We start from the raw sequence: 25398 nt of genomic DNA on the forward strand, positions 1-25398 counted from the left end.
ACCAGGAAATGTATTCCTCATGGTTAAATTGTACTTGTTTAACAACACTTGTCAGTGCCGATAGCCCCATGGTAAGTGCGGCGACACATAGCATCAGTGTGCTCACGGCAACCCAAATGGGATTCCCGTATTTGAGGTCTTTTGCCGATCCCACTCCACCTAACATTTTTCTGTCTATTCTCCACCACTCTATCCAAGTAAAGGCACAAAAGCCCCACTCCTAAAAAAAACATAACACTTAAACTATTTTTACCATCTGTACACCATAGGTTGATAAATATATGGGTCACATGACAATGACAATATCTAACTCAATATGTTCTGTCACTGTATACAATGATGGAAGTAGAAAGTAGGGAAGTTAATCAGAGAGAGAAAACCAGAGAGGTCTGTTTTCACTGATGTACACAACAGCGCCCCTATGGCTTTACTGAGAATGCAATCTGCATATGCATTGTTTTATGTGTTCTGGCACTTTTTGTAAATAGCATCTCAAATCAAGCTCGCATAGCTAGAATCCTCTGCATTTACATACTTGCATAGACTATGTTTCAGGCCTTGAAGCGTAACCCTACATTAAATTTCCCCTCTGCGCTGCTAAGTCACAGAGACGGTGAGCAATCCATTCAAAACGCTGAAATTGATTTTTTTTTTGCCTTGCTGCTTTGTGAATTAATTGGAGTAATAAAACAAACCTATAGAGCATAAAACAGTATTAGCGTGCAGCTCTGGTAGCAGGATTTCACAGGTCATCATACAACTCAATGAAAGGTGGCTGATTGGATTGTGAGGACGTGTATTCTTCCTGTTCATGGATGGCTGAACGCTCAGCATTCATTTGGACTGGAGGAATAATCCACTTAGAAAGGCGGGTCGGGCCGTACGCCGGGAAATACCAGGGTGTGCGTCTTTATGTGTGCATTGATTTAGAAGGTGGTTTCATAATGACAGACCACTGCAGGGTTAAACTGCAACAAAAAAAAATGCAGTTTTAGGGGCGTTTTCACAATATGCTTGTGTACTATCTGTACTTTTAAAGGGACTTTTCACCAAAAATTTTAATGAATGAAAATAAAAATGTCAATATTCTGTCATGATCACTGACCCTCATGTTGTTACAAACCTGTATACATTTCTTTGTTCTGCTGAACACAAAGGAAAATATCTGCAAATAAAGCAGAAAACAGAAACACCACTGACTTCTATAGTAGGAAAAAAATACTACTATGGCAGTCAATAATGCTCAAAATATCTTCTTTTGTGTTCAGCAGAATAAAAAATTATACAGATTTGTAACAACATGAGGGTGAGTAAATCAGGACAGATTTTTCATTTTTGGGTGAACTTTCCCTTGTATCCCTTGTTGTTGGCTTTTGTGCGCGCAAGTGTTTAGAAGTCTTTGACTTTTAAGTCAGCGCATCATGTAAATCAATTGAAAATGCTGGGATGGTATCTGTTTTCTATAACAAACTATGATATATAAGCTATAGGGCCAGATAAGGCTCATTTTGTCCTATAAGTTCGCCTATTAACTCTTTCACCGCCAGCATTTTAAAAAAAAGTTGCCAGCCAGCGCCAGCGTTTTTCATGATTTTCACCAAAGTTTAATGCCTTCCAGAAAATGTTCTTCTTTAAATATATAAACATACAATATACCAAATGAAAGAACAGACCCTCTGCTTTCAAACAAAAAAACCGTTTCATCCTACCTTTAGTGGTTCTTTTGCAATCAGCTTTTGAATATGGGTAGGTTTTTGCAAAAACACCATATTTTGAGCAAAAAGCAGAGATAATTCCATTTTTATGACGGACTTTTCATAGAGATCATATTCAGAGCGATCTTTAAAACAGACACGGACATGCAGCAGCTTGCCATAGGGCAATACTTCCGGTTTTAAAAAGTTGCGGAAGGGCGCCACCTGGTGGATAATAGCGGTATTGCGGAAAGACGAAAAATCTCGTCATTGGCGGGGAAGCGTTTTCTCTTAATTGACGAGATATCTCGTCAATGGCGGGGAAAGAGTTAAATACTTGTAAAGTAAAAATTTTGTAATTTACTCTTGTTATATGTTATGTGAATTGTCTTCCATGAAACACAAAGGTTAAATGTGGATAAAGGTTCAAATGTGAAGAATTTCCTAGTCATTCATTTTCAATTAAATACATAAATGGGATAAATCAGGACCATAAAAGTATCATTAAAGTGGTCTGACTCACAGCTATATATAAGCCTTCTGAAGTCTTGAAAGCTTAAATGAAGGCTTTGTGTGAATGAAATTTCGTTCTTACATAAAGTATGAGGGCATTAGACACGCTGTCAAAGACATTTGGTCATGAAATGCGAGAACCATTTGTGTTTGACGTCAGTGACGCAGTTTTAAATTCATTTTAGATGTTTGGTAACCAGTAAAAAACGGGTCATTTCATGTCTATTGTACCACTTCAGAAAACTTGCAATATGAGTTGTACAGATCTTTTAAAAGGGGACATTTCACAAGACTTTTTTAAGATGTCAAATAAATCTTTGGAGTCCCCAGAGTATATATAGTATATAGGTTTTAAACAATATAAGGGCGAATAAATGATGATAAAACATTTAGGCCTGGTTTCACAGACAAAAGTTAGCTAAAGCCAGGACTAGGCCTTAGTTAAAATAAGAGAATTAAGCATCTTTTATAAACATGCCTTAGAAAAATAGTTACTGGTGTGTATCTTGAGACAAATCAATAGCACTGGCACATTTTAAGATCTGTCATTGCAACTTATTTTCAGTTGAGACAGCTCAAACATGTGTTTTAGTCCAAGACTACCCTTAAGGCATGTCTATGAAACAAGGAGTAACATTTGAAGGTGAACTACCCCTTTAAAATTCTATTCTATTGTGTTACTGACCTGCCAAGGGACTACAGGCGGAAAATAGCACTTGTGCTAGAACCTGGCACAATGCATCTCTCATTGTTCTTATACAAAGTTAATGTTAATTTGTGCATTGTCCCAGTTTAAATAAAATGCAGAAAAAAACGCATCTTGAGAACCCAGGGTTTTGTATTTTGTTCCTATTGGTTGCAGTTCATAAAGTTGCATTTAAATGCAAGAGCATATCTAGGCCCAGTTTCACAGACAAGGCTCAGTTTAAACCAGGATTAGACCTTAGTTAAGTTACATTTAAGTAGGTTTTATAAATGTGACTTAGAATAAACATTACTGGTGTCCATCTTTAGACGAAACAATGGCACTGATATATTTGAATATATGTCAGGGTAAGTTCTTTTTTAATAGGAGGGGTCAGACATGCATTTTAGTCTGGGACTAGGCCTAAGACCGGCCTGCGAGATAAACTTTATATGTGTGTGTGTGTGTGTGTGTGTGTGTGTGTGTGTGTGTGTGTGTGTGTGTGTGAGAGAGAGAGAAGGAGAGAGAGAGGGAGTCTAAGTGTAAGTGCAATCTCTCTTTTAAACAAATGATCCAGATACAGATGCATGTCAGAGTCCGTCAACGTGACAAACGGCACATTTACAGCTGTGGAGAATGAAAGAGGAAAAGATCACTCCATTAACTGACACCTCCACCTTCATGCAGAGACACAGAAACCTGAGCACGTCTCTGGAATGTCTGACTCGTGAAAGAAAAAGCAACTTATCCAGCAAGCTAAACATTACAAGTCCCTGTGTCTGCTTTTACAACTGAACTTAAAACACAAAGAGGCAGATTTACAATAACTTATGTACATACAGTACTGTGCAGAAGTCTTAGGCCACCATCAGCAGCTATGTTGTTTTAGCAAAGTTTTAATGTCCATCCGTATTTATTTTTCACTTTTTTTTTAAGATACAAACAGAAAATACAGGAAATATGTACACAAAATTAAAAACAAAACAATTTTCGAAACTAAATGTCCTCTTCAGGCATCGGAGCATTTCTAGCTGAAAACACGGCATATAATATCATCTCTCATAGCGACAATCTATTATTTCTCTCTTGGCACGAAACACATCTTGAGCTTTTTGAGAAGACTGAAGTCCTGAAGTCATTCGATTAGAATTAGAAATTAGGATATAATTTCATTTAGGTTTAAGAGATCCTGCAGATGCTTGCTATTGCTCAAGTGGAAGGGGAGTTTACCCCGTAAAACACTTCAGTTTATACTTATGTTGTTTTTAATACTACATACACATTTCCTGTATTTTCTGGTTGTATTCTAAAAAAGAGACTGAGAAATAATTATATATGATCACTATAACATTGCAAAAACAACAAATCTAATGGTAGCATGGTGGCCTAAGACTTTTGCACAGTATACGTACATACAATTCCCCAGCTTTTTTACCAAGAGTTTTAATTTTGGTGTGTAAACATGTTTTAAATCACCCACTTTCTGACATTTAGATGAAATAGGGGTGTGTTTTATGTAGCCGAGGTGTACATGACATCAGGCAGAGGTGAAACCAGCTCAGATGAAAAACACATGGTTAAAAACGTAAGATCCCCTGAGGTGATGTAGTAAAGCACTGGAAAGATCGAAGCGTTTCACATCTGCTCGAACCGAGAGAAAATGTCTTGCACTGAATAAATGAAATGAAAACGCTGAAGCTCTGAATATAAAAGTTCCATAATTCTCACCTGCAACGATTTTCAGTTTGAGGGTGAAATTTTTCAGGCAGATTTTATTACAGTTTAAAGATACGAAAGAGAGCGAGAGCGAGAGCGATGAGTTGGTTAAGGTGAAGTGTGTATTAAAATTGATATTATCTTTAATATGAATGAGTACTATAGTGGGAACATTTCGCAGAGGTTTGTTCACGGCCACATGAGCGAGTCTGAGCATTTCAAGCTGAAAACACGGCATATAATATCATCTCTCATAGCGACAGTCTATTATTTCACTCACCATTAACTCACAGACACACGTTTGATCATAAGACTATTTCTGTAATGCTGAAACATCACTTTACAGTTTTTTATTTTCCTCTAAATACTGTGTAACTTTTAGAAGAGGATCTCTTGACAAAAATGCTATATAATAAATATAACTATATTATCATTGGTGTATAAAGACCTTACATAATGAATTGTATTGTTTTTATTACCTTAGAATGAGCCGTTTTTATCTACATACCCTGCGGGTCCCCTTACATGGAAGTCGCCGCTATGTTTCTACAGCACTGTTATACAGAGCGCAATTCGTCCCTATGTTGTCTCAGACGAAGACATGTTTGAACCTGTGGCGGCTACTGAAGTTTCTCTATTGAGGGTTTGGAAATTGACTAGATGTCGCTAAAAACCCACACTGGACCTTTAACTTACTTGCATTACCTCTGACACTTTCTTTATAATGTATACATACTGGATTTGAGGGCAGAGGAGTTGACTTCGATTTCTCCTCCTTTGATTGGCTGGAAGCAGGCAAGTTCAGAGTCGTACGGTTCTGGACTGGACTGTCCCGTTAAGCAGCTTCCTGGTCCATTCCTGGGACTCACGGCGGTCCCCTGCTGGGCTTCCTGTTCCTCGTACACAGCGATCAGCTGAAAGACGAACACAATAATAAGATTCAGATAGTGTTGGGATTATAAATTAAACAACGGATGGTTAAATATCGATAATTTCTGCTCTAAAATCTGATGGGTTACATTACACACACTGTAAAATTGATCCAAAGCAAAATCGTCCCATAAAGCAGTAATAGGGTCATCAGTTACATTCATTGATTAGGTTTTGACAAAGAAATTACCTACAAGTAATACCTAATTTTTAATTATCCATCAAATTATCATCAGCTCTAAGTTAATAAAATTTAACAGAAAAATTCTACATCTATATTATTTTAACATCATTAAATAATGACTTGAATGATTACAGATTAATGTTTTACTTTAAAGGCGCACTGTGTAACTTTTAGAAGGATCTCTTGACAGAAATGCAATCTAATAAACATAAGTATATTTTCAGGGGTGTATAAAGACCTCACATAATGAACTGTATTGTTTTATTAACTTGGAATGAGCCGTTTTTATCTACATACACCCCGGGTCCCCTTACATGGAAGTCGCCACTATGTTTCTACAGTACCCATAAATGGACAAACTGTTCAGCAGACCGCGTTTCGTCCCTACGTTGACTCTTTTCATTGTGTTTCGAAATTGAGGTTGGTTGCAATTCGCAATCTCACTGCTAGATGCCACTAAAAACCTACATTACACCTTTAATCCTCTGAGAGTCTTTTGGGGCTCTGGGAAAGTTTTGACCTGTACTGTGCTTCTTGCAGTTGCCTAAAAACATATTCAGGAAAAAGTCTCATAACACTGTGTGCAGCACAAACTGCAATCTCAGGTCATCTCAGGTTGTGGAGCAACAAGAGAAAGACACTACCTCTCCTTTTTCTCATACAGTTTACACAAAGTGGGAATATTTATTTTTGATTTTAATTTATATCATTTAAAAGTAGACATTCCAAGCTTTATGTAGACTAGGGGTCTCCAACCTTTTTGTGAGCAAGGGCTAACACAATGGATAGAACAATCTGAAGGGCTACTTTTTTGATATAGTCCAGGGGTCACCAAATGGCAGACTCCGGTCTGAATCAGGACCGCAAGGCCTTTTTTCGACCCAGGTTTGAGTGCTGCATCGGCCGGAACAATATGCGGCGAACAGTCACAGACAGATGTGCAGTGAAGAGAGCAGAGAGCGGCGCAGACAAATACAACTTTCGATGACTGAAAAACAACAGCATTCTCATAAATTAGGAAAGTTGGTGCTGAAAACAGAGTTTTTGGATGTGGGTGGAAAAATACGCATTTATTCTTCCTCATTTGCTCGGTTGTCAAAAGTGGTAACATTAAATGCCATTACAAAGCTAAACATAGACACTTTGAAGAAACGTACCCTCAGCAGTACGAGGTAAGGGTGCGAAAACTAAATGAACTAAAAAGCACAGTATGAGTGACCCACACTGTCCTCACTCACTCACAACCCAACAATGAGCCTAAGAGTGTTTACTGAAAATACAGTGGATTTTAGGAAAGCATAACAAGCCCTTTACAGATGGGGAAATAGTGCATGGATGCGGCATGAGAAACATTTTTTGATGGAAAAGAAAAACATGAACTGAGCGGAAAAAAAATTTAAGTGTTAGCTGGAAAGGCCAAAGCCATTTCTCCCACTAAAGTTCTCAGTCAGATTAATGTATGCAAGTTCACATAAATGTATATATATGAATATACATAAAGAAATTTTAAACTAGAAAGATTATGCTTCCATCTTTAAGTTAAAATCAGTTCAACCTGTTTTATTTCATTTTCATTTGAGCTTATTTACATTTTTATGGAATTTAACTCTTTCGGCGCCATTGACGAGATATCTCATCAATCAAGAGAAAACGCTTCCCTGCCAATGACGAGATTTTCCGTCTTTCCGCAATATTATCCTTCCGCAACTTTTTAAACCCGGAAGTATTTCCCTATGGAAAGCGGCTGCATGTCCGTGTCTGTTTTAAAGATCGCTCTGAATGGGATCTCTATGAAAAGTTCCACAAATGAAAATTCCACAAAAATGGAATTATCTCTGCTTTTTGCTCAAAATGTGGTGTTTTTGCAGAAACCTACCCATATTCAATAGCTGAATACAAAAGAACCACTGAAGGTAGGATGAAACGGGTTTTTTTTTTGAAAGCAGAGGGTCTCTTCTTTCATTTGGTATATTGTATGTTTATATTTTTAAAGAAGAACATTTTCTGGAAGGCATTAAACTTTGGGGAAAATCATGAAAAACGCTGGCGCTGGCTGGCAACTTTTTTTAAAAACGCTGGCGGTGAAAGAGTTAAGAGAGAAAATACATATGAAAAGACATTATTCAGTATACATAACAACATTACATTTTGTTCAATAAAAGCAAATATTTACACTAATTTCTTTATTCTGGCGAAAGCCGTCAATTTATGTTTTTACGTGCAGTAAATTGTCCGGACCTCAGCTTGGAGGGTTCATTTACTGGACCTCAAGCTATTTTAATTAAAGACCCCTATTATAGTCTTATCAAAACATTTTGTTTTACTTGTTAATTTTATTTTACTTGTTGAAATGTGGTATTGTTTAAAATGTTAACATACATAAAGGAAATCAAGCTAATATAAAAATATGTAATAAACAAAGATTAAAATTAAGGCTATTAACTCATTCCCCACCAGCCATTTTTTGAAAAGTTGCCCGCCAGCATTTTTTCTGATTTTCACAAAAGTTTTACAAAATGCCTTCCAAGATTTTTTTTTTTTTTTTGAAAAATATATCAAATGAAAGAACAGACCCTCTGCTTTCAAACAAAAAACAAACAAAACGGTGAAATGTTATTTTAAAATTTGTCAATAACATTTTGGCTTCAGTTTTTTCTAGGGCTGGGCATAGATTAATCTATTAATCTCATACAAAATAAAAGTATTTTTTTGCATAATATATGAGTTTGTGCTGTGTGTAAATATGATGTATATTTAAACACACATACATATATATATACACATTTAAGAAATGTTTTATTTAAATATTGTTTTGTTGTTTATATATAATTAAGAATATATAAATAAATTAGGGCTGGACCAGAAAATTCGAATATTCGAATATTCGTTCCGTGGGTTGACATTTTCAGTTTTGAGATTCGATTATATTTATAAATATTTTTCAGCGTTAATGCAGAGCTTTTGCCAAGCAGGAAGTGCGCTTCACGCTCCCGCTCTGTAGGTGGCGCAGAGAGACCAACATCCATAGCCAACAGCCACCAAACGCCACCAGTGGAAGAGATCGCCTCAAACGGAAAGCGCGCTTCCTGCTTTGGCATTCACGCTAATAGTGTTGTAAATAACGTTCAGTTTCATGCAAAAACTGATTGATTTGCTTCACAAGACGTCAATATGTCACACAGAGTTATGGGGGATTACTTTTGTATTGGATATATATGCTTTAGCTCTTAAAGTATGCGGATCGGTTGACTTGCATGACGGAGCTCTGGGGTTTCTGCAAAATATCTTCTTTATTGTTCTGCTGATGAAAAAAGCATATTGGATGGTGTAAGTGTTAGTAAATAAACTTGATTTTGAAAGTATGCTACCGTTTTATTACAGTTTGTTGAACTTCGTTCATTTATTTTCGTTGTTTTATTTAAATAGCCTACCCTTTACGTTGTCAGTAATTACTGTGCTGCTAATGTCTGATACGGGAGTGTTTGTTTGTTAGAAAAATGTTAGGCTTCCTTATTAAAAGTATTGCTCTTGTGTTTTGTTTCACTAATGTTGTTCTCGCTTGCGCTGTTCTGTAGTATTTTTAAAGTTTAATAATTCTAAACGTGTCACATGTCCATATTGCACGAAAAAAAGGCACTACACTCCCTTGGGTCCGCAGCAACACCTCCGCCATATAATAAAACTGTAGACAGACAGACACACACATACACACACACACACAGAGATTCCTGCCTTTATTAAAGAGAAAAATATGTTCAGCCCCTCCTTCCGAAGCTTCAAATATTCGATTTTATTTCTACTAGAGCTTCGAAGCTCAAAAAATGGTTTCGGAACAGCCCTAAAATAAATATGTATACAGATGTAAATGTTTCTTAAATACATACATGAATGTGTGTGTATTTATATATACATAATAATTACACACAGCACAAACTCATATGTTATGGAAAAAATTACTTTTATTTTGTATGAGATTAATCTAGATTAATCTATGCCCAGCTCTAGATTTTTCATAAATTGGGTAAGTCCATCTAGTGGGTAATCGTGGTATTGCAGATTAACATAAAAATTAATCAGGAACACTTTTTTATGCAAATGTTTTCTCTTAATTCACAAGATAGCTCATCAATGGCAGGGAAGGAGTTAATAGAATGTTCTTTTGACGGCATCTCACTGACTCTGTGTGGGCAACCATGTTGGAGACCACTGATGTAGACATTTAACTTTTGCTTGTCTGACAAGTATTCGCAAAGTAACAGTTAATTTTGCGACGCGTTTCTGAAAGGACTTTACTGAGACAAAGAGAGCAGAACGCGCATTATGTTTGTTTTCTTAACATTTTGTTTTTATTGGGAGTAGACACAAAAAACAGACACATTATTGTTTTAAATGATGTATAAATCATAGCTGTATGTTCAAAATCAACAGATTATTTTGAGTCTCGTTTGCACTGGGCGTTAATGTATTTTTGCATGCATTTGGCAGATGCTTTTATCCAACGCAATTCACGGTGCGTTCAACCTACACATTTATTTTTTATCACTCTGTGTGTGCCTTGGATTAAACCCATGACCTTTGTGTTGAAAGCGCACCTGATATAGTGTACTACACTTTCTGTGACCCTGCCTATGAAAACCCAGTTGAAGTCATTTATTGTGATTTACGGTTTTCTACATAAGATCATCCTACATAAAGAACATTCTGCAAAAATATAACCTTGATATCTTTAAAATTAACTTTGTACAGTCATGTCAAAGTTCGAAGTCAATGTTTTCAATCAATGTTTAAATACAAACTTTGATGTTTCTAATCTCATCATTAGATGATAAGACTTTACCCTGGATTTCACAGACAGGGTCACATAAGAAATTAAAAGCAATTTCAAACACAGCAACTGGAAATGAGCAAATATTCGAAAACGACCTAAACCACTTTCAATGTAAATCATACAACACATAGTGCAATTTATTACCTTCTGTATCAGGACACTATAGAGGAGATCTAATGAGCCCAGCATCGCTAACGTGTATCAGGTTGATCTTACTGTGCAATGGCATCCATTCACTCAGCTCAGTGTTTGTAAAGTCTGGTTGTCTGACCAGCAGTTATATACATCAAACTCAATCCATTCACAGGGTCACTGACACTGCACCTAGATGACTGACAGCATTGCTGTTCTAGGCGACTCCATGCATGCGTGTCTGTATGTACTGTAGATGTATGTGGAGGCCTGAATGCAGTGAATAAATGAAAGAGGAGTTTGCTGGTAAAACCAGAGGCTTCCTGTATGAGAGAGATGGCAGGAGGCTAAACATAAATAAACAGTACACAGTGTGACATTCAGAGAAAAATCAGAGAGTAAGAATGAGAAATGAAGCTATAATTGAACAGAAATGAACCGGTAAGAGCTACGAAGAGAGTTTCGAGAAAGAGTTAAAGGGCTGTCATTTCTTTAAACGTCTCATCCATAACTTTTACGAATGATCACAGGGTGACAATGTGCAAGAAAGTGGAAGAAGGAGAAGATCTCAATGGCTTAAAGAGATCTCGGCGTCAAAATTTTGTCATCACTTTCCCTTATGTCATTTTAAACTTGCATGACTGTCTTTCATCTGTGAAACCTGACAGCCTCAGTCACCATTCACTTTTTTCATAATGACAGTGAATGGCGACCAAAATGATCGGATTCTGCCTAACATCTGTTGTGTTCCACAGAAGAAAGCAAACATAGGTTTGAAACAACATTAGGGCGAGTTAAAGACGACAGAAATTTTATACTTTCTGTGAAAAATCCCTGGAATGATAAATGACAAAAAAGAATCAAAATATTTTATCCTCGAATTTATTACATTTTTTTTTCTATACAGTCGTGCAGCTGCCACCATGAAATGTGCTTTATGATACCATAGAAGAACCATGTTTGGCTGAACGGTTTTGTGGAGAACCTTCGAGTTTCAAAAAAGTTCTTTGTAGTTAAAAAAGTTTTTTTTTTTTTAAAGAAATGGTTCTTTAAGGAACTAAAACAGTTTTTTCTATTCCTTTGCTCTGAAGAACCTTTTAAGCACATGCCTTTATTTTTAAGAGTGTACTCCATTCCCAAAAAACTAGCGATTTTTTATATTTTGAATTTAAACATGTTTAAGTTATAGACAAATATATATGCCAATTAATCTGCTTTGGATTTCAAGCACAAGAATTTAATAAACATATAATATATGCCAAGAGGATACAGAAGAGCAGTAGTTCCCAACTGTTTTTCAATATTTAGGAGGACCCCCATAGACTAGATAGATGTATATTTGCTACTAAATTGCAAAAAAAAACATCTTGATTTTTGCATGTTTTAGCTTATTTTGTCCAATTTATAATTATTTTAAGTCATCTTGAGGTCCCCTTGGAAATCTGCTGAGGCTCCCCCTGTGGGCCCCCAACCCCCTGGTTGGGAAACACTGCAGTAGATTATATGTAAGGAAAAATTGACAACAGGTCGTTGAATTATTCGCAGATATTATGCACACCCAATGTGGTAATGTGGCACAACACAAAGCATCTATCTGGACGTGATATTAAAATTATGAGTTTTCCCACATTTATCATCCTACAATCTTTCATACGATGAGACTGGCGGCAAACCAATATTTCATGAATCAAATGTGAACCCCCAATGCTTTACGCTTTTTTCAACGTTAGATTAATAAATTGGACCCAATGTCACCTACATCAAAATTGTATTATTGGGCGAATAAACGCTTTAAAGTCACAATTAACAGAAGTAGCGACTGTCTTATTTTTCCGGTAGTGATGTATAGCCGAGTGAAACGGCTTCTGAAATGAGAAAAAGGTGGGGCCGGACATAAAATTTTTCAATAACGAATTGATTGGGTAGTTGGAAGTTGGGTAATTTTACTATTTGCTGCAATCTTTTTCCTGGCCCGCCCTCGCGCCATTCCTCATGACCAAGTAAAGAGAGATTGTTTTGAGAAGGGGAGGAGATTTGCATTTTTGATTAAATGTTATGAGGGCACATGAATAAAAAAAATAATAATGAAGCTCACAGATAAGTCATTTGTAAACAATACCACAATATTCCAAAAAGTGTGCGTTTTCAATTTAAATTTCATGGTGACTTTAAGATGTCATATTCCACCCACATATTGCTCTAAAAAGCCCCTACTTAGAGTATGCCAACAATAAAAATTACACTCTGAAAAAAAAACATATATTGATCAACTACAACTCCACATATGATGATAAGAGATTTCAAGAACCTTTCACTTCAAACCTTGAATGGAACGCAGCATTAAATCCAACAGCTCTTAATGCAATCCTCACCGACCGTCAACCAAGAGCTTCCCACCCATCCATCCATCACTGATTGCTATCATTTCCCTTTCCCAAGACTAAAACCCTTATTTCTGATTAGACCCAATGCTTTTCCTGACAGATCTTCACCCACACACACACGGGCCAGTGCATGATCACCGTGTAAGGGTTGTGATTTATTCACAAAGCAGGAGACGAGAGGAGCACTTCCTCCGTACCAGAGGGAGAAGAGAGCGTGGAGCTTTAGAAATGTCATCAATCTGCTCACCCTGGAAAAGATATGAAGAGAAAGAGAGAGAGGACAGGAGAGAGAGAGAGAGGACAGGAAAGAGAGCAAAGGTTCTTCCACTAATATTTCTCTTTCCTGCTCTCTCTCTCTTCCTCTTTGTGTGTGTGATGTCTCATTTATATCTAGCAGAACATTGGCTCCAATACAACAGGCTGGACCAGCAACTGAGAGCAAATGCAAGTGAGGGCCCACCTGTGTATGGGAGGAGACAGGATCCAATTCATCCCCATTACAACAACACATACACAATTCACAAATATCGAGTAAACATACACTACATTACCAAATGTGACCTTGCCTGTGAAATCCAGACTAAAGTCTCATAATTTAATTATGAGATCTGGAGAATCAAGGTTTGATTTCAGTCACTGATTTCACATTGACTTCAATCTAGGACATCTTTTTACCTTACTATATAAAAGATATCAGCACAGAATGTTCTTTACATGTAAGATACTTTTGTGTAGAAAACAATAAAATCACAAAAAAATGACTAAGCTGGTTTTTCACAGATGTGTAACATCCAAAACATCTGCCACAATGTTATTACATAGAAAATAACAGATAACTATTAAACTCAAATGATTTATATATTTTAGAACTAAAGAAGCCATTTAATCACACTTTAAGAGCAACTATCGTCCAATTCACGGTTTTACATTTCCTTTGGTGTGTAAATGTGTATTAGTACATGTTAACGATATGCAAAAGGTACAAACCCCAAAGTAAATGAAGACGCGAGTTATTATCTCCAACATAAATCTCTTTTCTTGGACTACAACAAACACACAGATTGTAGGTAACAGTTTACTTCCTTGGATTGGTGATGTAGACAAGACCGAGATTATCATAATTCCTCCCGCTTCGGATTCAGCCTGTAAGTTAACTCCTGTTGGCATTGCATTGTGAGTGAATCTTTCAAAGATGGTAAAGAGCGTCACATTTCTGGCTGACGTCAGAGGCATTCAGGTCAATCACAACGTAAAGATAAGCTGGCCAATTAGGTACACAGCGCTTTTCAGATCGATGAGTTTTGTACAAAATAAGTAAACAACTTTGTGTTTTTATATGCATTACCTCAGACTATGACTAAGACTAATTCAAAATCTCCTTTCAAAATTAACACTGAAAGCAGGTGATGGTGAAATACTAATCACAGAACCGACATTATTGTGCAGGCGATTTTCTGACCAGCTCTTTTTGAGACTCAGTTTAAACAGCTCCTGTTCAAGGTCAGGGATCAGAACAAACCACATACTTAGGTAGCTTGTACACTGGATGCTGGCGTATGTTCTTAATTGTCTTCTATAGAGGCGCAGCGCTTTTCATAAATGGCAGCTCCCGCTTAGCACTGAGCAACTCGAGTTAAAAAAATTTAAACGTTGGGTGAAACGCTCAGCTCAATGTCACTTCTCACTCGGCCGTCCAATCACAGCGTAGGAGGGCTGGGACAACCGGCACATCATTCAAAGACTGATAAACAAGCAGAAGTTTTATAGCAACCAAATCACTTAGCTTAAAAAAAACGGTTGCAAGCACCCACAGTCGGCATCTGTTGGGCGTTTTCAGCCACGTTTAAACACTTGGCCCCTTAAAAGTGCTGTGTGTAAATTTTTGTGACATCTAATGGTCAGATTGTGATATTGCAACCAACAGCTCACCCCTAAATTTTAAAACACATATCAGGGTTTTCCGCAGAAAATTTGTTAACGTGGTAGGTTGGAAAGGCCGAGGGCGTGGCAATCAAAGGGGCGGGGCGTATGCGTCATGATGAAAATGTAAATATTTTTATTTAAAACACTCAAATAAAACTTAATTTTGAAGAAACTATGACAGAAAATTTTTAAAAAGGCAAAAATTTTACAAACTGATTATTTCCCACTATTAATTACATTATCTTAAAGGAGTGTACCTACTGTAGCATGTAAATAATGCACATAAATAATGTCAGCAAGAGCGCTCAACAATTATATCTAATCAACAGGCACGTGAAACCTTAGCAGGTTTTTCTTAAACAACAAAATCACCAGCTAACTTACTTTAAATGTGCAAGAACTATAGACTAATACAATAACAGACTGAAATAAACCCAAAACATAAGTCCACTTACAATTCTCATGGACACGTGTTTTATCAACTGGCTATCCTCCAGAAATGACGAATTTCATGTCTTTATCTCATTTCGCCTGTGTGATGCGCGTGCACACTTGCGGTGTGAAGCGCGTCCGCACTATTCTCCGAGATGAACTTGACGGCCTTTTGTGCAGCTAATTTAAGTTTTTTATGTTTATTTTTTTTGACGACCTAGTTAAGGTGGTAGGGTTTCCAAGCTTAGGCGGGCCGCCCAAACTGAAATGTACTGGGGGAAACCCTGTACATGGTAGTCGGCACAGGACAAACATGTCGTTGGGTGAGTTAATGTAGGGACGAAACGCGCTCTGTTGAACTTTTTGTCTGTTTAGGGCTACTGTAGAAACATGACGGCGGCTTCCATGTAAGGAGATCTGCTGTGTATGTAGATAAAAACGGCTCATTCTGAGCTAATAAATACAGTTCATTATGTAAGGTCATTATACACTACTCATAACAAAGTTTTGTATATGATATTGCATTTCTGTCTAGAGATCCTTTTAAAAGTTACACAATACAACTTTAAGGTATAAACCTTTAGCATTTAATTTGTCCACATTGCATTGTTCAACAAACATGAACTGTAGTACAAACTCCTATAAATTTACATTAAATAAAGCATCTGAGCCTATGAGACCACAGCTCTGACACAACGCACATTTGTTTCCCACGGTTGTTTTTACTTTAAACTCCACATAGTGGATTGTCCAAATAACCTTTGCCTGAAATGAAAAAGCCGAAGTCATTCTGTTTCTTGAGATGTAATTGGATAAATTCTAAGCAAACCTGAGGAAATGAAGACATGTGGGCAAAAGCACAGGCCTGCAGCGGGAGACTACTCAATACAGGCACTTATTTTAACTCTGGCTATTAAATCACAGCGCTACCTCTGTAGAAGCACCTACACAAGTAGAACAAATGTGTCCAAACTTACTTTAGCCAAATGAGCTAAATCCATCAGCTCGATTACCCAATCATGAGCCTGCTGAACCTGGGCTGGTTTACATCCCCACACGGCAAACACACATACACCATCAACCAACCCATAGGCTTCACAGAGAACCAGTACTGAAGCGTACCGTACAGACTCCAAAATTGGATCAATAGTCTGTTATCAAGTGGAACTGCTTGACAAGGTAAATAGCCACCTCTTACTCTCTGTCCCCACAAAGTCTTCAAAATAAAAAGGTCCATCCCTCTCAATAAAGACCCTCAATTAAAGCATTGTACTTGTCATCCTACAACTGCATTGCACTTGATTTAAGCAATATAATAATTCATTTATACAGTGCCGTTCATACGTGCAGTCCAAAGGCTAAGTGTTTGAATATGGATTATCCGGCTAGTTCCTTATGTAGACGTGGCTTTGTGGTGGAGAGCTCATCGATATCTCATTCAGTTGGAGTCGGAGTGCCATAGTCGCCCTACAAACGGTAATTACTGTTATTTCGGTATAGGTCTATAGGCGTTAATTACCTCGTATGACAGTTTAAGACTGAGCCACAGAGAAAGATGTTACAGCCACAGGGTTACACAGACACACGGGTGCCTGTCAGCGGGTGTGCGAGCACAGGTCTGTAAATTGGGCAAGATCGATGGCAAATTACATCTGAAGGCAGAGTCAGAACCTGTCAAGCACAATAACAAAAGCGACTCCATTAACCGAAGGGACAATGATTTCAGGGTGAGATAAGGGGAGGGTATTGCAGGTTACTTCCTTCGTACATAGAGACTGAGGTGTCCAATGAAAAGCAGCAAAGTGATGCAGATGTATATGAAAAATTCAAGATGAGTCTCTGATGAATTAGTGTGATGTATTCGTTGGACACACTGTAAAAAAAAATTTGCTGTGAAAACGTAAAAAAGTGAGTCAACCTGATGCATTAAGACTTTTGCGTTGTCTCAATGTATTTTAAATAATTACACATAGTAATAATAAGATGTTCAGCCAACTAACACTTGCTTGTTTTTGCAATTCTGATTTTCTTATTTTCCTAATTAAGATTTTTGTTTTACACCAATTACTGTTGTTCAGTTAATTAGCTTTTTTATGTTCTGTGGATGAAGAATTTTCAATTAGCAAAATTATTATGCATGTTTGCCAACTAACACTTGCTTGTTTATGCAATTTTGATTTTTAAATTTTCCTAATAATGATATTTATGTCACCGCAATTGCTGTTGTTCAGTTAATTCGCTTTTTTATGTTTTGTGGATGAGAAATGTTCAATTGGCAAAATAAAGACAGGTCAAAAACAATTCTTTTTAGCATAATTTATTTCAATTAGAAATAAGATGCTACACAACCCCAAACTCTTCACAACATTTAACTTTTTTTTAAAGTTGTGACACAGCAGCTGCACTTTAAAAAGTCTAGATTCCATCTTCAGTAGGAACTTAAATTTTGCATACACGAAGCATACAGACAATCACTTAACTGTAACAGCATAAAACTTGTATCAATTTAGGATTTTTGTTTTTATCCAACAATAGTGTTTTTAATGCCTTGACATGTTCTGTAATCTAAACCTTTTCAAATTACCCCATTTAAACCAACATTTAAAACACTTGTACAGTTTTATTTAAAAGGATAGTTCACCCAAAAATGAAAATTGTGTCATTTTCTTACTCCCATGTTGTTACAAACCTGTATAAATGTATTTGATTTGATGAACATAAGATATTTTGAGGAATGTTTGTAACCAAACAGATCATGAGCCCTAAAAACAGATCATGAGCCCCATTCATTTCTAAAGTATTATTTTTTCCTACTATGAAAATGAATGAGGCTCATGAACGGTTTGGTTACAAACATTCCTCAAAGCATCTTTCTTCCTGTTCCTCAAAATGAAGACATTTGTAAAAAAATAAGAGTGACAAAATGTGACAATTTTCATTTTTGGATAAACTATCCCTTTAACAATTTCAATTTTAAACAACCAGTTATAAGAGCAGACATGCTTACTGAAACCACTAACCTGGTATGGTATGATGTAATACAAAATTACAATTATATACACTTTAAAGGGTAACTAAACCCCGGTCAGAGCGTGACTCCACCCACTGGCAATATTTGAAAAATGCAAGAAAAGTGGGCAGATCCCAACGGAGATAGAGATGACGAACTAAAGCTCGTACCAAGTGTGTGTTGAGATCGTAACAAGGGCGTGGTGAGCTTGAATCTGTTTACGTCACGAGTAATTTTTTGAACCCAACATCCAATAGGAAAATTCAACTGCAGTAGCCACCGTTCAACCTGAAGAGGGCAGCACTCAGATGTTTTTACACTATATATTGCAGTATTGAAACACTTTATATCCAAATGTCAAAAAACTTACTAAAATCAATGAGCAGCACTAATTAAGCATCATTCTTACAGATCATTAACTAAAAAAAGTTGGTTTAGGGTTTAGTTACTCTTTAAGAACAGTCTTATGCATCTTATGACAAGCAAAATAGATGTCACCTAAAAGAATCACGTTGTATCCAAGCTGCACTTTAGGTCTATTAACAAATGAATCCCAAAAAGGATCCCAAAACACTGTTCTGATTTTCTTTACAACAGTTTGTTCTTCAGAGAAAGCACACGTTTGGTGCATTTGGAACAGTTTGACATCTGTAACAAGAAATAGAGATGCCAACTAAGAATCCCCAGACCTTGTATCCAAGCGAACTTTAGGTCTTAAAACAAATGAACATCAAAAAGAATCCAAAAACACGGTTCTGATTTTCTTTACAACAGTTTGTTCTTCAGAGAAAGTACACGTTTGGTGCATCCAGATCCCAGCTCCATGAAAACATTCTGAATGGTGTCAAAAGTGTACTTAAGAGCTTGAGGATAGGACATGTTTAATGCATACAGAAGGCCAAAAAGGTATGCAAGAGCAGTAGAAATATCTGGGAGATCTTTCAAAACGACGACCTGCTCCAACACAACAGCAATGTTTACAACCTCTGGTGATGGTCCCTGGGTCTCATCTTCCAAAACACACAGAATGGCAATAGACACTCCTTTTGCCCCATCTTCGTTGTCCTGTTACACAAACAATAATCTATTAGAACAGATATTTTGTAGTTGCATTCTATCCATAATAGACTATAAAAGTCAATAGTCATTAGGGCTGGGATGGTTGTAATTACCACAGAACCACCGCGGTGGTGGAGTGCAACCCACGGTCGGGAAGTGTGCATGTCACAAATTATAAAAAATATAAAAGTATAATCTTGCCCAGTGAGATGTCTTAAGGTTAGTGTTAACGCAAACAGCCCGCAGACCCAGAGTTAATGCTCTATTTGCAAGGAAAGACAACTGATATCAGTGATGTAGCTGGCTTGGGAGCAGAACAATGAGGCAAGATATTGGCCGTTTCTCAATTCGAAGACTGTAGCCTCCGGAGGTCGCATTTGCAAGCTGCATGCGTCATCAAGATGTCTTATTTCATAACATTAACAATTATAAAGTTGACTATTATTCTTTGATAATCATACATTGTTGTAATATGCTTATGACTTGCAAATGTTCTAATATGCTTATGACTTGCAAATGTCTGAAAATAATAAACCAGGCTTGATGACATGCAGCCTGCATATGCGACCACTGAAGGCTGCAGCCTTTGGATTGAGAAACGGCTGTTCTGGCTTGGTCACTTAAAGTTGCGAAAAAGTATCAATCTGCGCTACCAGTATACCATCAGAACGCGTTTTCAGCGCCTCCGGAAACATTATAACCCAAAAAAGGTTTCTCACTTGTTGTTTCATGAGTGTAAGTGCTACAATAAACACGCAGATATGCGGCGATCCCCTGGGTCCTCTGGGGCTCGGCTTGAGCAGCCGACGAAATGGCCAAGTACATACGCACAGTTGCTTAACTTTTTTTTTTTTTTTTTATTTACTTCACGTCGCGTCTAAAACCACACGGAAAACATGATCGCGCCGCTTTCCCCCTCTTCAAAACGCCTTTCGTTGCTAAGTAACCTAAGCATTGCCTGACCCTGTGACGAGCACCCACCAGCAGAGAAAGAATTTCACAAACACAATCTATAACCACCGCACCAAGAATGCCAATATGCAAAACTAACAGATTGAAGCTTTCATTTGTTCCTGCCTCGATAAAAATGCTGAACTCTACCAAAAAATAATGTCCACACAACATATTAAAGCATCGTGTATACACACTTAACATTTTAGATTTATTAATGGATGTATTTTTGTTTATTATTATTATTATTAATGTTTGGGTTTTTTTATTGTCTGTTCAGAACAACACTGTAGCACCTTTGCCCAAGACAAATTTCCCTTCGGGGAAAAATAAAGTTTACCCTTTAACCTAACCTAACCACCTTGGTGAATTTGTGCATTACCACCGCAGTGGTAAAAAAACTGCCACTGTCACAGACCTAATAGTCATTAAACAGTCAACATTTGCAGACTCACAAATATAAGACTAGAACAAGTAAATATTCACTTTTTTTAAACAAACCTAATGAACAAAAATAATCAAATCTCAAAACTTTAAGCCTTTACTACTTACTTTGCATGTCTTGAACAGCTTGTTTGGGTCCTCTCAAAGAAACAAAGGCAGGCCTTTCAAAGCAGTAGTCCTTCTGTGATTAACAATATCGGTCATCTTAAAAACATACAAAGGTAACAAACAATTAGCCAAAGTAAGAAAACGGTTCATATCAGACAACCTAATGTGAATAAACCTTCACAACAGTTAAGTTATGAAACTAAACTTGCCCTTTCATCAAGTCTTTCTAGGAGCTGTTCCATATCCTCTCCAAATGCAGCTTTTCGAGCTCTGTATACTTTCAAGAGCTTTGTTGTAAATCGGTCCATTGCTGCCCTGAAGACATCAAGAAGGTCGTTATCCGGGATTCTGAAGAATTCCTCAGCAATCTGTTTATAACAAATACATATTGTAGTAACGGTAACAAAACTTAAAGCATAAACCGGATAAAAAAACATGCGTCTTAACTTGAAATACTATTCATGCAGAAACACTACTTCTTGTAGCAAAATCAGCGTGAATCTAATGTCAATGTCCTTTAATACACCAGAAATGGCATTTACAGATAGTTAAAATGTGTATTACATGTGGTGCCTTAAAGGGTTAGTTCACTCCAAAATGCTATTTTTTTAATAAATCACTAAATCACTTGTCGTTCTAAAACACCAAGTGATCCGATTGTCTTCAAAAATATCTAAAAAATGTGTTCTGATGATAACCAGGAGGCTTTGGTCTGTCCGATTGACTTCAGTTTGTTTCACAATTTCCCTACCACCCCACAAAAAAAGACAAGGCATCGCCAAAAAAGGTCCATGTGCCATCAGTAGTTCAATAATAATATTATGAAGCAACGACAACACTTGTGTGCACAAAAAACAAAATGAGCAGTTTTATTCAACAATTTGAAGTCAATCGGACAGACAGAAGCCTCACAGTGTTAATTAAAAATATCTAAAAATGTGATCTGGAGACAATCAGAAGTGTAAGTGATTTTTGATAAAATTATCATTTTGGGGTGAACTAACCCTTTAAGTAATAAAAATTTTTTATACGTTTCTAACAAATTTAGGATAATAAAACAAAATCATTCAAATTAGCCTTTTTAACAAAGAAAAACCTGATATTACCTGTTCCTGGAGAAAAAGTGCAGGCCACCTCTGCTGCAAGTCTACAACCATTGGTTGATCTTCTACCACTTCTTTTCTTCTCAGGGAAAAAGTTAATTCCATTTTTTCATGTATGACCACCATGTTGCTTCTTGCCTTTTTTGTTTCATCAATCAATAAAAGTTTTTGTTCTTCAAGTGAAGCATCTGTGTGGTTGCATGGATGTTCTGGGAATATGCAAGACTGCTTTTTCATTGGGCAGTTCCGAGATGTCAGTCAGGCTGCAAAGGGCATTCCCAAAATCAGGGTCCTGAAATTGCAAGATGAACTGTCCTTGTAACTGCAGTTTCTCCTTCAGAATACTAATAAGGGACTCGACAGACTGTGGCACTTCAAAAAGCTGAAGTCGGGCATCGGTTAAAGAAATGACAACTCACAGTAGTAAAGCCTGTAAAGCGAGAGGTAGACAGAGAAAGTTCTTTAACTAAAAATTACAATGATTTTTTCCCCAATTTAAAAAAAAACACCTTTACACATACCATCAGGCAAGTATTTTCATAATCCTGGAAAATAGAAAAAAATGCATGAGTTACAAACGTATTTGAAAACACATGAAAAAAAACTAATTTGACAATATATTGCACTCAATATGGTAATATTCTTCAGCATTTTTAACTAATTTCAAACTGTTTAAAATCATGTTCACATGATAATAATCTAGTTCCAATTTATTTATACTTTGTCTTACATTCACCAAGGAAACCAAATGGGTTAAGGTTTACTGCTTAAGGCAAAGTAGTCATTTGGTGACAACTAATTACAAAAGTGCTAACTATAGTGTGCATTGATGCAGAGACAAAATATATTGTCAGTAATTTTATATACTGATAATTAAGCAAGTATAGCAAATAGCACTGTAGTGTGTTCACCGTGGAACACAGCATGCTTCAGAGAAAAACATGTACAGAAAATTACCGTTTGGTGAAAATGTAAATAAATCCTATACCCAGTCATTGGTGAAATGTTTACAGAATTCAGCAGATTTATAGTTTTGGTAATTGTTCATGTACATACCATAAACAAGAGCTTACAAGTTTAAGTACGAAGCTGAAGGAACAAATCCGACTTCTTTTCGCGAGTAGTCTTATTTATTGCGTAGTCAGTGAATTTACGATGCCTTCCAAATGGCGCTTCGGTCACACACACAACAAACCCACGTGATAGTCCGATAGTCGCATTTATCTCGAAGTTGTTCATGTAAACTGCTTTTTCCAGACTTTGGAAAGAGGTTGATTACGACGTGGGTTTCGTGTGATGTCGACAAGGCACAGGTACGACGGATAGATTGAAAATACATAATATGCATAGAGCGCTGCGCAGACTGAACGGCGTATGACGTCAAAGTACAGCGAGAGCATACACAGCAGACTGTTCTAGAATCAGTATTGCTGTACAGCGTAGTAAAAGTCAAACACATCAAAAATCCGGTTTAACACTATGAAAAATATATTTAAATTCGTTAATACGGAGTACAACCACTTCCTCTTAAACATTACAATAGCACCACATTATCAATAGCCTAACAAAAAGCCATCAATATTAACTCTGGACATTTTTTGCTGAAACCATATTTTAATTAAGTACGCTAATATAACCGCGTAAAGTTAATATATAATTTGCTTCGAGGTCCTGATTGGATTGCGTTATTGATTCCGAATCACTAGTTCATATTCAATTTCAATATTTAACCTTACATCTAATTTTAAATTTCAAAGAGAAATATAAGTAGGCTATATGTCAACATTACAACTTTAAAGTGAAAATGATAATTACCTGCCACAATAAGTCTTTATGAAAACTATGCTTCCACTGCGCAAACATATTTGCATCACTAATGAAATACATTGTTTGTAAAAAGAAAAAGCTTTTCATTTCAAGTGCTTAAAATTAATTAACGTTAATTACTCACCTGAAACTGTTTCTCCCTGCTCCAAGTCCAAAATGGCAGCCAGAAAACGTGGCGAGGCTGATAATGAGAAAGGAAACCCCGTAGATGCATGCGCGCGCAACTCAATTATAAAATGTATGTTCATATAACTTGGTTAAGGACGTTGCTACAACATTTTGCTGCATATTGTTGGACTAACATGGATTTTTACATAGACTCACAATATTCACAATTCCAATTATCTGTAACTAAAAAAAAACTGTTTTCTGAACAAATGGTCATTTTATTTTTTACAGTGCACAATGCTGCGTGACAGTAGCTACGTTAACATGCAACCAAATAATCCGTTTGTATTGATGGCTCAATCGTATTGAAAAGCCTTCATGTAAACACCTTAATCAATACGATTGAGGTCGATCGGATGCAAATTTCAATCGTATTGAAACGGGTGGTGTAGTTCGATCTGTGATCCGGTCAGCAGGAGAAAAGTATGCATGTAAACACGTGAATAGTAGTCATTTCTCAATCGGATCGCTTTGAATCTGATCTCTATCAAAAGTCCTTCACATTTCACCCATATTTGTTATCCTGTCTCACGAAATTATGTACCTTCAGTCACGTATTTTTTTTTTAATTCTTTTTTTGTGATACGGTCACGGATTTCCGCGTTTTTTCGTGATCATATCACGAATTTCGGTTAATGTGTCATTGTCACGTATTGGTTACTTAACTGTTTGTTCCTAATTTCAAACCATTTTCGCTTCGGTTTAGGGTTAGATTTGGTGTTTGCGTTGCGATGTCACTTTAAGTATTGGTTTATACAATTTTTTCAGATTAATTTTTTTTACTTTCTGATTTTTAAACCATTGCCGCCTGGTGTTAGGTTAGGGTTAGAGTTGGGTTTGGGTGAGGATGTCATTTTATGTAAATCTAACCCTAAACCGAAGGTAACAAAATAGGACAAAACAGTTCAGTAACCAATATGTGATAATGACACATAAAAAGAAATTGGTGATACGATCAAGAAAAAACGCGGGAATTCGTGACAGTATCACCAAAAAATCAAAAAATTACGTGACTATAGGTACGTAATTTCATGAGACGGGGCTGATATTTGAGAGGTGATAAAAAGAGAACCAAATGAAGGTAGGACGAATATTTTTTTTTGTTGAAAAGGGTCTGTTCTAGGGTTGTTGCGGTGACAGAATTTTCTCACCGGTTAATCAGCGCGTGACAAACCCGGTTTTACCGGTTTCACCGGGTGTGAGGGGCTTATAAATGAACAGAAGTTCGCATTTTACTTTCAATTTTGAATTAGATGCAACTGTTGTTTAAATCCAGCGCTTGCGTACGCTGCGTTAAATCGCGTATG

At 36.8% G+C, this 25398-nt stretch overlaps 1 protein-coding gene and 1 long non-coding RNA gene across 5 annotated transcripts in view; both read right to left on the reverse strand.

Annotated features, from left to right (window-relative positions):
• pard3bb (par-3 family cell polarity regulator beta b) overlaps positions 1-25398 on the reverse strand; it is a 416763-nt gene that overhangs the window by 318032 nt on the left and 73333 nt on the right. For both annotated transcript variants that reach the window (XM_065292869.2, XM_065292868.2), the window contains exon 4: positions 5345-5522. In XM_065292869.2, the coding sequence (XP_065148941.1) occupies positions 5345-5522 (178 nt within the window). The remainder of the gene's footprint in view (positions 1-5344; positions 5523-25398) is intronic.
• LOC135782524 (uncharacterized) lies at positions 17723-24334 on the reverse strand. 3 transcript variants are annotated; one of them, XR_010545430.2, is made up of 6 exons: positions 24048-24334; positions 22618-22641; positions 22100-22526; positions 21203-21361; positions 20994-21089; positions 17723-19496 (listed from the first exon to the last, which is right to left on the reverse strand). It is a non-coding gene; the product is annotated as an uncharacterized lncRNA (long non-coding RNA). The 3 variants fall into 3 exon arrangements; XR_010545429.2 differs by lacking the exon at positions 24048-24334 and adding an exon at positions 23153-23844; XR_010545428.2 differs by lacking the exon at positions 24048-24334 and having other exon boundaries at positions 22618-23844.

Source organism: Paramisgurnus dabryanus, chromosome 15 (assembly GCF_030506205.2).
Source record: "Paramisgurnus dabryanus chromosome 15, PD_genome_1.1, whole genome shotgun sequence".
In the NCBI taxonomy this organism is placed as follows: Eukaryota; Metazoa; Chordata; class Actinopteri; order Cypriniformes; family Cobitidae; genus Paramisgurnus; species Paramisgurnus dabryanus.